This window comes from Anguilla rostrata, unplaced genomic scaffold, assembly GCF_018555375.3.
Source record: "Anguilla rostrata isolate EN2019 unplaced genomic scaffold, ASM1855537v3 scaf0954, whole genome shotgun sequence".
In the NCBI taxonomy this organism is placed as follows: domain Eukaryota; kingdom Metazoa; phylum Chordata; class Actinopteri; order Anguilliformes; family Anguillidae; genus Anguilla; species Anguilla rostrata.
In genome coordinates this window covers 13,031-28,935 of record NW_026986317.1, presented here as the reverse complement: position 1 = coordinate 28,935, position 15,905 = coordinate 13,031, and the positions used below count along the sequence as shown (strand labels likewise).

The 15,905-nt window shown below is 41.1% G+C and overlaps 1 protein-coding gene across 5 annotated transcripts in view; it reads left to right on the top strand.

Annotated features, from left to right (window-relative positions):
• Window positions 1-15,905, top strand: part of LOC135246858 (Fc receptor-like protein 5) — a 64,004-nt gene that overhangs the window by 36,081 nt on the left and 12,018 nt on the right. The window contains exons 7-12 of one of the 5 annotated variants that reach the window (XM_064320144.1): window positions 3,974-4,231; window positions 5,287-5,577; window positions 6,569-6,853; window positions 7,472-7,747; window positions 8,535-8,615; window positions 8,745-9,559. In XM_064320144.1, the coding sequence (XP_064176214.1) occupies window positions 3,974-4,231; window positions 5,287-5,577; window positions 6,569-6,853; window positions 7,472-7,747; window positions 8,535-8,615; window positions 8,745-8,803 (1,250 nt within the window). In that variant the 3' untranslated portion in view covers window positions 8,804-9,559. Of the gene's footprint in view, window positions 1-3,973; window positions 4,232-5,286; window positions 5,578-6,568; window positions 6,854-7,471; window positions 7,759-8,534; window positions 8,616-8,744; window positions 9,560-15,905 lie in introns of those variants that run through there. The other 4 variants (XM_064320145.1, XM_064320148.1, XM_064320146.1 and 1 more) reach the window with 4 other exon arrangements.

Here is a 15,905-nt window from a genome sequence, read left to right as displayed (position 1 = left end):
GTTTGGCAAGATGTTACAGCCAAGTGAGCAGATCTCAAACACTGTCATGACAGAGAAGCTCCTGATGTGGGTGGGGATGGCAGATTTAACCTGTGCGCAGTGATTACCTCACTACGCACAGGTGCAGCCACTCCTGTTCCTGGGTCCAATTAGCCTGGCCAATTATCTAATTCTTAACCAATTGGCCAGGTCTAATTAGCTTGACCCAGGGCAGGTGTGGCTGCTTAAACCAGCCATCCCCACACCACACACAGACTAGCACCTCAATCTTGTGTACGTTTTTTAGTGCACAGACAAGCATCCCCATCTTTTCAAATGAATGCAACCAGCCTGCTGCTTGACTATTGAGTCTGACCAATCAGAGGAGCTGTCACCTTGTGATGGGACAGTACTCCTCACAAACTGATGCCACCTTTCTGTGGACCACACTACAGCCTCTGGACAGCACAGTAGCCAATCACATTCTCCCAGGGCTTCACTCTAGCCAATTGTGAGCTGCCCTGCGGGTCCAACATTCACAGTCAGCTCTGGCACAGTCAGGTTTTTTAGACCATGCAGTGTTTCATTTCACAGAGGACCAGTGCATTTAAGCAAGGCGTTGCCCTAAAGTCTCTCTGATTCCCTGTGATAACGAGTGGAGTTCTGCATTTTTCTTTAGTTTATAAAAATAGAAGAGAAGAGAACATGAAGCTGGTTTGCTGTGCAGGACCTACTTCCTTATTTTTGCTCTCACAATCAGAACCCCCCAAAAGTGTTATAATGGTAGAGGGAAATTGGTTATTTTTTCTCTGTGCTTACGGTAATTGGATATGAATATGAGACAAAAGTACAGTCAGCTTTTAATATCATTGCCTCCTGACGGAGTGTAGAACAGTGGGTAAGGAACTGGGCTTGTAACCAAAAGGGTTGCAGGTTCGATTCCCGGGTAGGACACTGCCGTTGTACCCTTGAGCAAGGTACTTAACCGAAATTGCTTCAGTATATATCCATCTGTATAAATGGATACTGTGATGGCCTCTGGGCCATAGCCTGGCCTATGTGGGTGTGTGTCTCTCTCTCCTTGCTCGTTTGGGAGTGGCTTTCTTGCTCTCTCTCTCCTAGCCTTGCCCCTCCCATTTTTAATTGTGCTTGCCCTTGCCTAACTCTCCTCCCCTCTCATTAGCAGATTGGCTTCACCTGGAGAGGAGGCCATAAAGCATGGCTTCACGGCTGGTTTAGGTTCTCTCCACTCCTGCCTGGATGGCAGCTGCTGGGCCTGTTTAGTTTCTCTCTTTGAATTTTTTTGATTATTTAAATTAAAATTATTGTTTAACCAGGTTCTTTACCATGTGGTCTCCCCTTTTTTGTTATAACTTTAATGTGCGGTCATTACAAATGGGGGCTCGTCCAATTGTGGACCTAGTTTTTGTAGTTTTGGATTTGACATTGTTTTGTCTAAAACAAATACCCTAGACTTAAATTCTGAGGCATAGTTTTTGCAGGGGGTCAGTTGTTGGGAGACACACGGTAATTGTTTTTTGGTTTATGCTTTATTTGGTTAATATTTGGTAAATTTGTTTTTGTTGTTGCAAATTGAAGAAGTGAAATACAGGGAAGCACCAAGGTGATAATCAGTAAGTGCTGTTCACAGCCAATGTGCAATCATGGGGATGAATATTGCCTGTTAGTTATGTCACTGCTAACTGACTGGAGCTAAAGTCAATGTAAAAAGTTGTGTAAGTAGCTCTGGATAAGAGCGTCTGCTAAATGCCTGTAATGTAATGGTATGTGTGTTACCATTTCTCAGAAACTGCTGTTTTTGTGTTGAGTCCCCCTATTTCCAGCTGGGTAAAAGTAAAAAAAAAAAAAAAAAAAAATTTTAATGAAAAAGCAGAAGTTCTTTCCTCCACACTTTCAGCTTTCCATTGCATTGGTTTTTATTTATTTATTTTTTTGTCTCATCTGTTCACAAAACTGCTTAAACTCTTCAGGCTTGTCTTTGTATTTTTTGACAAATTCTATTCTGGCCTTTTGATTCTTGACGTTGATGTGAGGTTTTGCATTTTGCTGTTTAGCTTCTATAATTCTGCTCTCAGAGTCTTCTGCATTTGGGGGTTTGCTATATTTTTACCCCTGCCCTCTGGAGACTGCTGGTGACATCACTGACCGTAGTTGTAGGGTTCTCCTTCACAGCTCTTCACAGGATTAATCTGTCATCAACTGCAGTACAACTCATACAGGTACATAGAGTTGTATGTAGCCTACACAACTCACATACAAGTTTGGATAGTTTATTCTGTTTGGCACTGTGAGTGTCTGTGGGTTTTCTGGCTTCTGTTATTGGTGCCTTTTTGTCAGTAGACAGCTAATGTAAGAGTGATCTACTGCACATATATATTTAAATTTAGTTGATTTTAGTTACAGGAAAGCGGAAGGTAAAGCAGTGACGAAGTAGAAGTGTGAGAGCTTCTGTGAAAATTTTTTCGCAACTTGCTGTTCACACAGGCAGATAAGAAAAGAATGCATTAGAGGTGCTGTACAGTATGTATAATAGCCCAGGGGTTTCTTTTTTATCGCTCTTTTGATCACTGAAGTTGAAGCACTAACCTTCCTCTAGAATCATGCAGGCAAACAGAGGGGTCACATTGATCTGTGAGTACTACCGAATCAGTTTTTTAATGTAAAGGTTTTTAACAGACAAGTATGTTTGTGGTGATATTTGCATTTGATTGGAAAAAAAACAAGAACACATTTGTTAAATTATGCTTAAATAAATAAGTATGATTTGACCTCACTAATACTAAAATGCTCTACAGCATTTGGAATTGGAATGACCTGCGTTATGGGAAAAGAAGAAAATTATGAGTGAAGAAGTATGCTTTTGATTCAGAAGATAACATACCTTGAATGATCACTAACATTTTTTTGTGCAAGAAAAAAAACAATCTTATTTATTTGTTATTTGAAAGAAACATTGGACAGTTAGTAACTGCCAAAGAATTAGCTTGATAACTAAATTTCATCAGTAGTACATTGGCAGGTGGGAAAGTGGGAAAATTTACAAAAAATATGTACAAGCAGCAATTTGCAATTATAATAAAAAGGTTGGTGTGCATCAATACACTCTAGCAGTAAAATGAAAAAATATAAATAATCGCAAAAGGTACCAATGTAGCATATTGTGCTACAAATAAAATAAAAATAAAAAATAAAAAAAATTACATGATAAATGGTAAAACAATTGTACTTAATAACATGTCAGTGGTGATATGTAACTGGCTTTTTAACCAGAACTTTCAGTGTATTTTTGCACAGAACATGTAAAGGCTTCAAATATTTTCACACAAACAGATATACGCTCCATTCAAACTGTTCATTGTCGAACTCAAACACTGACTGGTGGACCTGAGTTTACCAAACTTCCACAGTACTGCATGGATGACATCTTGAAATCAAACAGCAATGATGGGGATGTATTTAGGCTTTATTTGGAACATATTTATGGTTTTGTATTTTTCTTGCACTTATTGCATTTCTTTGGCCATTTCGATGATGTCAATGATTCCTGTCTTTTTTTATTTATTTATTTATTTTTTTTAATGCAGTGCTGAGTCTAATGACAAGACTGGGTGAGTGTTACTAGATTTTAAAACAAACCCAACCTTCTGTTACATGATGATTTATCAGAGAATAACCTTATTCAGACAGTTTAGTGAAACTTATGATTGATAACAGAATGTCATGCTTCACAATAAGACTGTCTAACAGCATTATGATGTGATTAATTTGACTGCATATGTGGACGGTAATGTAGAAATATTATTCTGTGAGACTCGAGGCATGTCCTACAGTAGGGGGTGATACAGAGATCACAAACAGAATCAGTTCATTACTGTTCTAAAATAATAAAGCCACAGCATTAATCAGGACACTATAAACATGTCATGAGTATTTAAACACATGTACTGACGTAGTGCATGCACTGTTTGTACAGGGAGCCCAAAGGATGTACTGACTCTGCAGCCTAACTGGCCCCTGTTCTTCACTGGAGAGACCGTCACTCTCAGGTGTTTGGGACGGCCATTCAAACATCATGGATTCGTATGGTCCAGAATTGAATCAAATTTTTTTGTGACAAAGCACGTATCCCAAGAAAACATCTACACCATCGCACCTGTTACTGAAGCCCACAGTGGTGAATACACGTGTTCTGCTGAATCCACGAGTGATCCTGTCAGACTGAACGTGTCAGGTGAGTCAAAACTGGTCAGCAGCTGAACACTGGTGGTCTCACTCATCCCACAGAGAGACCATATTTAACACATTTATTCAATCTTCCCCAGTGCACATTGTGCTTCCCTTACCAGTTCATTTATTACAGGCAAATATAAAATTAACTTATTTTCACTTAAATGGGCTGGGTATACCACCAACTGAGTTGAGTTTGACTGTCACACTGTTTGTATTGTTAAAATTTGAGCTTCTGTATGTTTAAATCCAGGGAATGTAGCCTTTTCTATCTGTTATGATAGAATGAGAGAACCTACTGCTTTAGCTCTTTGTTTCAACCCCAATCAGAGCATGCCTGTCCCTCTGTAGTCATGTCTACACTCCACTAGCAAAGTTGTATGTAAAAGTTGTGTAAATTCCTCTGGGTAGGAGCATCTGCTAATGCCTGTAATGTAGTGTAATGTAATGAGGAGTAAGAGCTGTGACGCAATCTGTCGGTCTTCACGGCCACGCCCACAGCTATTCTGAGATAGTCACATGCTTTCCCAGTACATGGATAAGCGAACCATGTTCTACTGTATCACAGGTTAAAGCCAGTTTGCACTGTATGTTTGATTATGCCATTATTAGGAACCTGGGGGAGAGATTCAGTCTGTTCTCTCTGTTATAGAGATACCCCCAGCTGTCCTGACTGTCTCTCCACACAGGCAGTTATATGCAAGAGAACATGACAGTCTCTCTTGTAAGGTTACAGTGACTTCAGCTGGCTGGGAATATTACTGGTAAAAAGACCCAGTCTGATACACAGAATATAGTTACTCCACCCACATATAGGTATAAGGTGAGTGTTGCCAGGCATTATTCAGTGTGCAAAATTGGTACATTCCCATAATGCACTGGGTCCAACTGCTGTGATGATTCTGGGATCCTGTTCCTTAGTTAAATTCTTGTACCATTACGATCAGGATTAGAGCTTTTTCATTTCTGATTTTTGAATATCTTCTCTTAATATCATTGAAAATAGGAATGATGGTTTTTGTGAACCAGAACTGTGACCCAGTCTGCCTGTTTCCACAGCACTGCCTAAAGCCACTCTGACTGTAGAGCCAAAATGGCGCCCACTGTACAATGGAGAGACCGTCACCCTGAGTTGTGAGGTGGACTCCGACAGCAACTGGATATATTCCTGGTACAAAGACCAGGCCCAGATGGCTTTGTCTCAGACTGCTGGTCACAGTGTGACTGGTAACAGACTCACCATCCCTTGGACTGCTGGGTCAGACCAGGGGCAGTACTGGTGTGAGGGGAGGCTGGAGGGGAGAAAAGTGACATCACAGCGCAGCGACTCCATCAATCTGACTGTTGCAGGTGAGTCTCAGGTACGCTTTCAATTTGGATATGTCACATGCTCTATTGGATTCAGATCTGGGGACTGTGCAGGACATTGGAGTAAAATGAAGTTGCCGTCTTGTTTGTGGAACCAGCTGCAGGTGACCTGTGCTTTGTGACAAGGCACATTACCTGCTGGAAGTATCAACTTGATAAAAGGTAGACTGTGGTCCTAAAGGGAAGCGTATGATCCGCTACAATGCTTAAGTATGTTCTGGCACTCAACTGATGGTCAGTTGGTATTAAGGGGCTTAATGTGTGTCACAAAAACACACCATTACACTACCACTACCAGCCGTTACTGCTGACACAAAGCAGGATGGGATTTTATGCAGTATGGATTCATCCTGTTTTGTCAAATTCAGACCCTACCATCTACGTACGTGTCGTAGCAGAAATTGAGATTCGTCAGACCAGACATTTATCCATTCTTTAATTGTTTAGTTTTGGGTTGTGTATTCAGAGATGTCCTTCTGCACAGCACTGTTGTAAATAGCTGTTATTTAACCATTTGTGGCCTTTCTGCTAGCTTTTAATGAGTCTGCCCATTCTACTTCGACACTCCCATTAATAAGGTATTTTCACCCACAGAACTGCTACTCACTGGATTTTATTGTTTACTGTACCACTCTCTGTAATTTTCAGAAATGTTATTGGGATTCTAATGAACTCAGCAGTGCTAGAGGCTTTGTATAATTATCCTAATTTCAATGATATTCAGCTTATACTCACACTATAGAGAATAAAAATATTCTGTGAATGATTTCACATATGTAATTTTCTTTTGAAGTTATGTTTCAAATGTTTATATTTTATGAAATATTGCGCAGGACCACCTATTGATTCAAAGATAATTAATCTTTCTGCCATGGTTCTTTATCCCTTGCATTTTATACACAACTGTTTCCTCCTCAGTCACTACTACATTCTGACAGAAGAAACTGTGACCCAGTCTGTCTCCTTTCCACAGCCCTGCCTAAAGCCACTCTGACTGTAGAGCCAAAATGGTGCCCACTGTACAATGGAGAGACCGTCACCCTGAGGTGTGAGGTGGACTCCTACAGCAACTGGATATATTCCTGGTACAAAGACCAGACCCAGATGACTGTGTCTCAGACTGCTGGTCACAGTGTAACTGGTAACAGACTCACCATCCCTGGTGCTGCTGGGTCTGACCAGCGGCAGTACTGGTGTGAGGGGAGGCTGGAGGGGAGATATGTGACATCACCGCGCAGCGACTCCATCACTGTTGCAGGTGAGTCTCAGGTACACTTTCAATTTGGATATGTCACATGCTCTATTGGATTCAGATCTGGGGACTGTGCAAGTCATTGGAATAAAATGAAGTCATCATCTTGTTTGTGGAACCAGCTAAGGGAGACGTGTGCTTTGTGAAAAGACGCATTACCTGCTGGAAGTATCCACTTGAATACAGGTAGACTGTAGTCATAAAGGGATGCACATGGTCAGATACAATTCTTAAGTATGCTCCGGCACTCAAATGATGGTCAGTTATTATGGGGACTAATGTGTGTCACAAAAACATTCCACACCATTATTGTATTGGCGTTCTTATGAATTCAGCACTGTTGGAGGCTTTGCATAATTATCCTAATTTCAATTAAACTCAACTTATGCTCACACTATAGAGAATAAAAATATTTGGTTTATTATTTCACATATATAATTTATTTTGTGTGAAATGCTTAAAATTTTAATATTTATAGAATATTGTGCAGGACCACCTATAGAGTCAAAGAAAATTTAGATTTCTAGTTATTTTTCTTTGCAATTTATGCACAACTTTATCCTCCTCAGTCATCTCTAAATTCTGACAGAAGAAACTTTGACCCAGTCTGTCTCCTTTCCACAGCCCTGCCTAAGGCCACTCTGGTCGTGAAGTCAAAATGGCGCCCACTGTACAATGGAGAGACCGTCACACTGAGGTGTGACGTGGACTCCTACAGCAAGTGGACACATTTCTGGTACAGAGACCATAACCAGATAGCCACATCTCTCACTAAGGAGTACAGTGTAAACATCACTGGGGCTGCTGGGTCTCATCAGGGGCAGTACTGGTGTGAGGGGAGGCTGGACGGGAGAAATGTGACATCACAGCGCAGCGACTCCATTACTCTGACTGTTGCAGGTGAGTCTCAGGTAGGCTTTCAAATTATATATAAAACTTTATCCTTAAAATATTTGCATTGCTTTCCATTCACTTACCATACATAGGAGCAACAAACAGTATAACAATTTATACTATGGCTTGGACAAATATTAAATTCCGATTGGTTGACAGCCATGTCAACCAATCGTTTTATTTGTGTTTGTATATAGGCATGGCAATGTGGGTAATTTAGCCTCATTATGGTTTCAAATCACTACACGAAAACTTTCAATTTGTTGACTTAGAAATCCTGAAATGAAAGGAAACTTAACACCATGTTGTTAAAAAAAATCTATCGTTAAGTTTAAATGTGGGGATAGAGAGCGTTTTTTTATCCAGAAAATATCTCAGTTTCAACACATTTCACATTTGTGTGGTCAGGGGTGCAGCATTTATTAAGCTTGGAGATATTAACGTATCGTAGTTATGTGGATTAGAATATATGACACAGCTGACTGTTTTCCCACTATACCAGTTGCTAAATGCACCATGACAATAGTTGTGAAATTTGTTTTTCATTGTTTAATGTCTTTTCTCTTTTCTAATATTTTTGATGGCTGATAGTGAGACTAATCTGCATACATATGAAAAGAGAAACACTGGTGCCATCTATTTAAATTTTTTCCATCTATTTTAGTTGTAGCCATAGTATAAGAGATATAAACCACTTCATGGGTTCTGATTGCCACCCTGTCACGCCATATATTCTTGTATATGCACAGGTTTATATCCTCCACATATCCCTCTTCTCTGTGTCTCTCCACAGGTAGACTGGTGTTCGGTCTGGGAGCTGCTCCTCTGCTGCTGGCCTCCATTATACTGTGTGTGAAATGGTGCAGGAATCCAGGTGATATCATTTTACAGGGGAACACATCTAAAAACAACATTGTGTTTCAGGTTTCAGGCTGCAACACTGTTCATTCTCACTCCCAGTTCTCTCCCTCTGTTGTGTTTATACATGTTTGTTGATGTGCAGGGTCGTCTAATGAAGCAGCTGTCAAATACACTGAAGAGAATGTGGAAGTTGACTTATAAAACCTTCACACAGAAGCTGGATCAGTGTGCTCATGTGGAATGAAGAACGTTTGAGAGCTCAGGATTATTTTTCAATGTGATGCTTCTCAGCTTGCAGGAGGGGAATCCTGATTGGGGGTGCAGTTATGGGGACACTCAGTGAGTTTTGGGAATGAATCAGTCGTGCCTTTAGAGTGCAGGATCTGTATAATATATCTGAGGTTTCACAAGAGCTGCACTTGTGGTCTTTGTCTAAGTTAGTCTGCTTTCATTGCTGTATGTTGGTTTCAGGACCTACGTTGAACTTTATATATTATGTAGTGAACTCGCCGCAAGCTTACATACAGCCTAAACAGCTGAGACTCTGCAACATACTCAACATGCATTTCATGTGTCTGCTTTTATTAGTATTACATTAAATGGAATTTAAAGTGTGTTCTTTTTTGTTCCTTCTTTATTTTGTTAACATAAGAAATAAATGAAAAAAATAAACATGTGTAATGCAACATCCCCAGTAGGTCAGTTATAGCACCTTCCACTGTGGTGAACAACACAATCTAATCCAAGTGTGAGGAGGAGAAACCGAACAGGAATGGTGAGCTGAATGTGGACAGAGAAGCTGAGGGCTCGATTGTTTTTATTATATTATTTTTATATAATTACTGTTAATACTACTACTGTAATAACAATGTTACCAGTCATAACTTTCTTGTCTTCATTCTTCATGGTGATGAATTGTGACAAATAAATATTAATAAATAAGTAGGCTAAAGCTGGCATTTGTCTCTCTTGATGCTATATTATGCTGATTCCACCATATTATTTTGACTACATTCTCATTTTGATATTGCTTGTAATAGCGTATTATCATTATCATTACATTACATTACAGGTCATAAAAAATGTTATCAGTTGCGGTATTTCTGTCCTTGCATGATGAAGTTTTTGATGATAACTAAGAGTAATTACATATGAAAAATAAATAGGCCATCATAAATAAAAAATGAGAATAGCTGAATTTAATTTGATCTTAAATAATTGTTCAGCATCAATTGGCCAGGGCAATGAAGGGATAGGCTGTTGGCTTGGAAAGCATTTTTGAGGAAGTAGACTACAAGTGACTTAAATTACCGGCATTTAGTAGACACTGTGATCCAGAGCTACTTACACAACTTTTACTTTGCAACTACAATGGATCCATTTATACAGCTGGACCTATACTGAAACAATGCAGGCTAGGTACCTTGCTCAAGGGTACAACGGCTGTGTCCTACACGGGAATCAAACCTGTGACCTTTGAGTTACAAGACCTGTTCGACTCATTATACTGTGCTATCGCTCATGCTAACATAATAGCAGTGTCTTTGGAAGTTCATCACATTTGCAGTCCTTTCTGAACCGATGTTGCTTTAAAGCAGTATCCGTTCAAATGCCTACATAAGGATCATATAGTTTTAAAGTGCCCTAAGGTTCTGTTGATGCATGGTGCTCAATGGACAGTGGTGACTCCTGGCTCATGGCTGATGTATAATGCTCGTGTACAGGAGACCTCTGGATTGAAACAGTGCTGCAGTCATTAATGCATGTTATGAAATATTTCTAATAGGAATCAATAAAATGTATACAACACAATAAATGTTGATATAACACACTTAAATAATAACTGATTAAGATAACCTTTATTTTTTATAAGCTCCCTGACACGGAATGGACACCTAGCTGTATACCTGACTATAAACACAAACATACGGACTTCCACATTTCTCCAGAGGAAGAAAGTGCTGTGCACACACTGTTATTTTCCTGCCACACACAGGGGGGAAAGCTGCAGAACGGTTATAAAATACACAGGCATGTCGTACTTCTCTGATTACCTCCTCTAGAAAAAAAATTGATTTACAAATATAGCAGACTCTGCGGCTCATTAGTTTCCCTTCATGAGCATGTGATCAGAGTACCACGCGAGCGTCTCCAACCTGCAGCTCCGTTTGTATCTCGAGCAGAGGAGAGAGGAGCATGGCACTAAAATGCAGACGCACATGGTAACCGTTGCAGCTTCCTGCAGCTGTGTCTGGGTTAGGATACTCTGTGATTTCAGAGGGGATGGCAGCCACTCTGAGAGCTTCTCAGTGTCACAGTTAAATGTGCAACTTTCACAGCTTTCTTCAGGTCATCGTAGTTCAGCTGGGCATGCTAGAGTGATGGAAATTTCTATTGCAAATTACACCTCAGGCAACATGATCAATTTGTGAATAATATTTCTGTAAATAATTTTCCATTCATCATTTAGCATTCAAACAGAGTTACATAATAAACTTTAGGGTTTAAGTTCCAGAAATAGTGTGGTTGCAGTATGATTTCAGAGGCAGTTGACTCTTACTTTGCCAAGTTTCTGTTCATGACCAAAAGGCTCAATTTTGGTCGAACCAGACAATTGATTTACACAATTGCTCTCACTAAGGCCTTTGTTTGTGCAGCATTTCCAAAGAGCCTGTTGGTATGATGGTGTCATTGTATGGTTGAATATGAGACTTGGTGATCTCAAAAAGCAACTAAATTCAAACTGTGATCCTTGGGCTCTTCTTTGCCTCCCTCATTATCTTCCTCGCTGGGTGGGGGGGGGCATATGTATCCCAACTTTGACGCTCCTTTTACAGGAAGGTTGCTGATATTTACAAATCCCTCAAGATGGAGTCTTCAAACACATTAGTCAATCCTCTTCCCAGACAACCCTCCCCCATTCCCAACTCAGTACCCCTCCCCCATCTCTCTTTCTGTTTCATCTCCTCTTCTCTCTCTTTACCAAGGTGGAATGAGCTTCTGACTGCTGTCAGGACTGCAGAAACCGTACCCATCTTCCCACTGCAGTCAGGACAGCAGAAGCCCCTCCCATCCTCCCACTGCAGAATTGTATGAATACTGTTCGATACTGTCATACTGTAGATGAGTGTGATTAATTTCAGTTACTTTCAGAATGTGAAGCTTTAATGGAATCTATGGCTGAAGTAGTGCACTGCTATTTGTACAACAGCTTATATTAGAAATGTGTATTTACACCATTTTATATTTCATAAAGGCAAGTGTCAGAGAGCTGCAAAGGAGATGCATGAAAATGTGTGAAGAGAGAGATGCACTTGACTTGATGCTGGAGGAGAGAGAGAACAGAATAAAAAGTGCCAATCTGGAGCAGGAGGAATTTAAGAAGACATTTCAAGAGATAGCGATGGCTCTACAGCAGTGAGTACCAAGCAAGACTGTTAAGGGAAACCAAATATGACATCTAAATAAGGTAACCATGGCAATGGGAGAGTGACGCTTCATGAACTCCATTATAGGTGGGTCTACCGTGTGCTGTTAGTCATTGACATTGATATGAACCAATCTATCAAGTTTGGTCTCCATAGCAGACCACTTTGACTGGATCAATTGTATCAACTGTTAATAACTCATAATAACTCCACCCATTTCGGGGCTTGTGTCTTATTCCAAGTACCAGTCATTGGAGAGAAAAGGGAATTCTATTGATGCTAATTTTAGAAGTAACTGAATCTGAGTTAACAATGGACAGGCACTTAACAGAAAACTTAAATTGTACTTGAATGATGAAGCTTTTGATTATTTTTTAGCGTGCTGAAATCCTGTACAGGATAGATGAGTGTCACATGGTGCACACCTCCATGTGCTGTGAACCGGTTTATAAAAAGCACACAAGTTACTGCTGGCTCCAGCACAGTGTAAGACTGAAGACTGTGTGCTTCGTGCTGCAGGAAGCTGGGGCAGCTTGAGCAGGACTGGAGAGCAAAGCTGGAAAGAGTGATGGAGGAGAGGAGCGAGCATGAGCGGCGTGTGAAGAAGGAGATCCAGGCTCTGCTCCTTAAGCTGTTCAAGACTGAGCGGCTGCAACAGACCCAGGTGAGCACATCCAGCGAGTACCAATGCTCCACTCTACCCTCTCTACAGTCAGGTCTGCCTCCTGTTATAGGATTGCATACATATGTGTGGGTCTTAGGAACACCTTTAATCTCCATGTTCTATTCAATTGCAGATATGTGACTATGAGGTCAAGTACAGGGACTCACTAAAACTGGTGTCTGAGCTGCAGCGTCAAATCGAGGAGCCTGAGTTGAGAGGCTGAAATGGAGGTCGGCAGGAAGATCTGTGAGTGTGTGTGTGTGTGCGTGCGTGCGTGTGTTCTGGTAATAGATACTTGCCTCACCTGTCAGATCTTTTTCCTAGATTATTAGATGATTGTTTGTGCTGTTTAGAGACCCTTAAGGAGGCATTCACAGCCATCTGGCCTCCTGTGGTTAAGACCACACCCACACCATGGCAGGCATATGAACCCCACACCTGTACAACACAATCAAAGGCCTTTACTGCTTAAACGGTTTACATTTATGTTTAACAGACCGGAGTTAAACACTCTAAAGCATAGTTAATACATTTACTACATTTTCTTATTAAAAATAAAAAAATATCAAAATTTAATGCTTTTGGAGGTTCAATGTACATGGCAACAAAGCAAGTGAAATTCAGTGTTTATTAAATGAGGAAATGAGGTCACAAGGGAATACTTTTGGGATGCTGTGTAATTCTCAACTGAGCATTAGTGCAGCCCTGCAGTGTCAGGAAGCACACACCCTGGTGGTTGGGAGGAGCATTGCGGTGATTGTCAGCCCATTCTAAAAGTAAAACAATGGTATGTGAGAACAGTACTGCTCACACATGGACACAGATGGGAAAGGAGATGTTTAGAGACGTTTGTGCAGCATGGCTGTGAGCTTCAGGAGCTCACTGGTCAGTGTCATGGCGGACATCACATGTTAAGCAATGAGAACAGGGCTGACCACACTCAAATCACACAGCTCCTGCAGACGACTGACAGCATGGAGGAGGAGAGGAACAGAGGAGGCTCCTGCAGCATGAGAGAGAGACATCAGAGAAGATACAGAGGGAAGTGGAAGAAGAGAAGAAATAAGAAGAGAAAGAAGAGAAAATAACTTAATGAAGGATGGAGGGAATAGGCAGGAGCTCCAGGGAGTGACACAGATGAGAGAAACAGCAGGAGGATTGGGTGATTTAAGCATAATGTCAGAGGAAAGGGAATATTCACACTGCATTTATCTCCTGAGCTGAACCTCTCCTGGTCAAAACGTTATGACACTACCTGGGGGCCTGGATGGATGACCTCCATCTTCTGCTCCGCATTTTAATAAACATGAGCTGTTAATTTTTCCAGCTAATTTAATACCTCAGGCCATAATCTGTACAAACTCTATGGTTATTTGCTATAACAGATTCCTATTTAGCCCGTCTTTAACTGTTGATATCAGGCTCGTATGAACCATTTTATCATCACTGTTTCAGTCTTTTTACTTTACTTGCTGTGTATTGGGAGGCTCAGATATGATCTTGCCCTTTTTTTATGTTTGCTGTTTTGGCTGACCGTGAAACATGGCCTCTGCTGACCTCCCATGGTCACAGATGAGTACAGCATCAGCTTTAACCCCCTGCAGGATATCTCACTCAGGTATAGAGACTTAAACATTAAAACAAAGAGAGGTTGGTATGAAGTTATTGTCTAAGTTAAGTTTATTAATCAGTGTTGTTCATTTGTTTATTTAGTAGCCTCCACTTGCTCTCCTGCCTTTTGTTTCTGTCTTGTAGGAGGGTGTAGTCACAAGGCAAAAGTCACACATTAACACCGACAGTGGTGGAATGGTCACTGGCCACAGGAGATTCTCTCACCTGCAGGGTCAGGTACTACAAACATCTGAGCACCAGCAGATCTCCTACATCTGAGAGGTTACACAACACCTTCACTTCCCCACATACATTAATTCCCAAAGCTGTCACAACAAAAGAGAATTTAGTTCTCACTTGACTGTTTGATGATTTTTTAATTTTGAAAATGGATTAGGTGAGAACATAGATAATTGGATTTTGGGGCAACAGAGTGTGAAGTGAGATTGGGGTAGTTGGAGCAAGAATCATATCCATTATGTCTGGCAATGGTAGATGCTGGCAGGTGCGTGTCTGTGTCGTGAAGGACTTGCATATTTTCACCACTAGGTGTCAGTAACCTCCCACTAAAATCCCATTTCAGTGAATGTGGGGAAATGCCAGTCTTTCTCTGGGACTCCCAGAGCGGTGGGAGATATCTGGTGTTCATTGAGAGAATTAGTTGAGCAGAACGGGTATAAAATTAAAGGAGCATGTAGGATCGGTGAGGATAAAGAGATTCCCCAGGGGGGTGGGACGGGGTGGAGATTCCTTGTGTGCCAGTTAATTTTATTTTGGTTTATTTTTGGTGGCCAGGTCTGTATTGTGTCTCGAGATACTTTTAACCTATGGTACAGCACCTATGTATGGTGTCCGTGATGTGATTGGTCGTGCTTGTAACCTGGACAAGGGGCTTATCTGGCGGCAGATGGGGGGAGAACCCATAGCCTGGAAGCCAGAGTGTACAACGACGTTGGCAAAACCGCGGATCAGGCTGTGGCGCTGTGGGAAGTTGGAACAGGGAGTGCTGCAGTTTCTTGAGAAGTCTTTAGTTTATTCAGAGCTCAGAGTGCAGTAACTCCGCCCCCTCTATGTATTTGCTCTTCAGTTTCCCGCATAGTGGTCCTTAGCTATGACCTAACACAGCTCTTCTGCTGCAGCCAATCAGCTCCCAAGCCTGGAGAAACAGACAGAACACAAATGATTCTGTGGCCAAGCAGCCATGAAGTCTGCATATGCAAGAAGGGTGGAGCCAGTTAGACTTCTCTCTGGGCTGACGGAGCATGGTGGCCAGATGTTGGGCTTTGATTGGGCATTGTTGGGCATTGTTTTTGCAGAGGTCATTATAGTAGAATTTCTACTCTCCATTACCATCAGGGAATCCGTGGTTCTGGATAGTAGAACATTTTGGATAGTAGAGTGTACCCCAAAGATTAGTCAGGAGCCAAATTAGTACAGTATTTATTTATTTTTTTAACTCAATGGATTATTTTATTGCTCCAGTGCCCCACCTGCTGGCCAAAGGATTTTACAATAGCTTCTGTTTTCAAGTAAATGTCAGAGGGACATGCACTGGAACTTTAATGCACCCCATCCTGTGTAAGTTTGTAAGCACACAGAC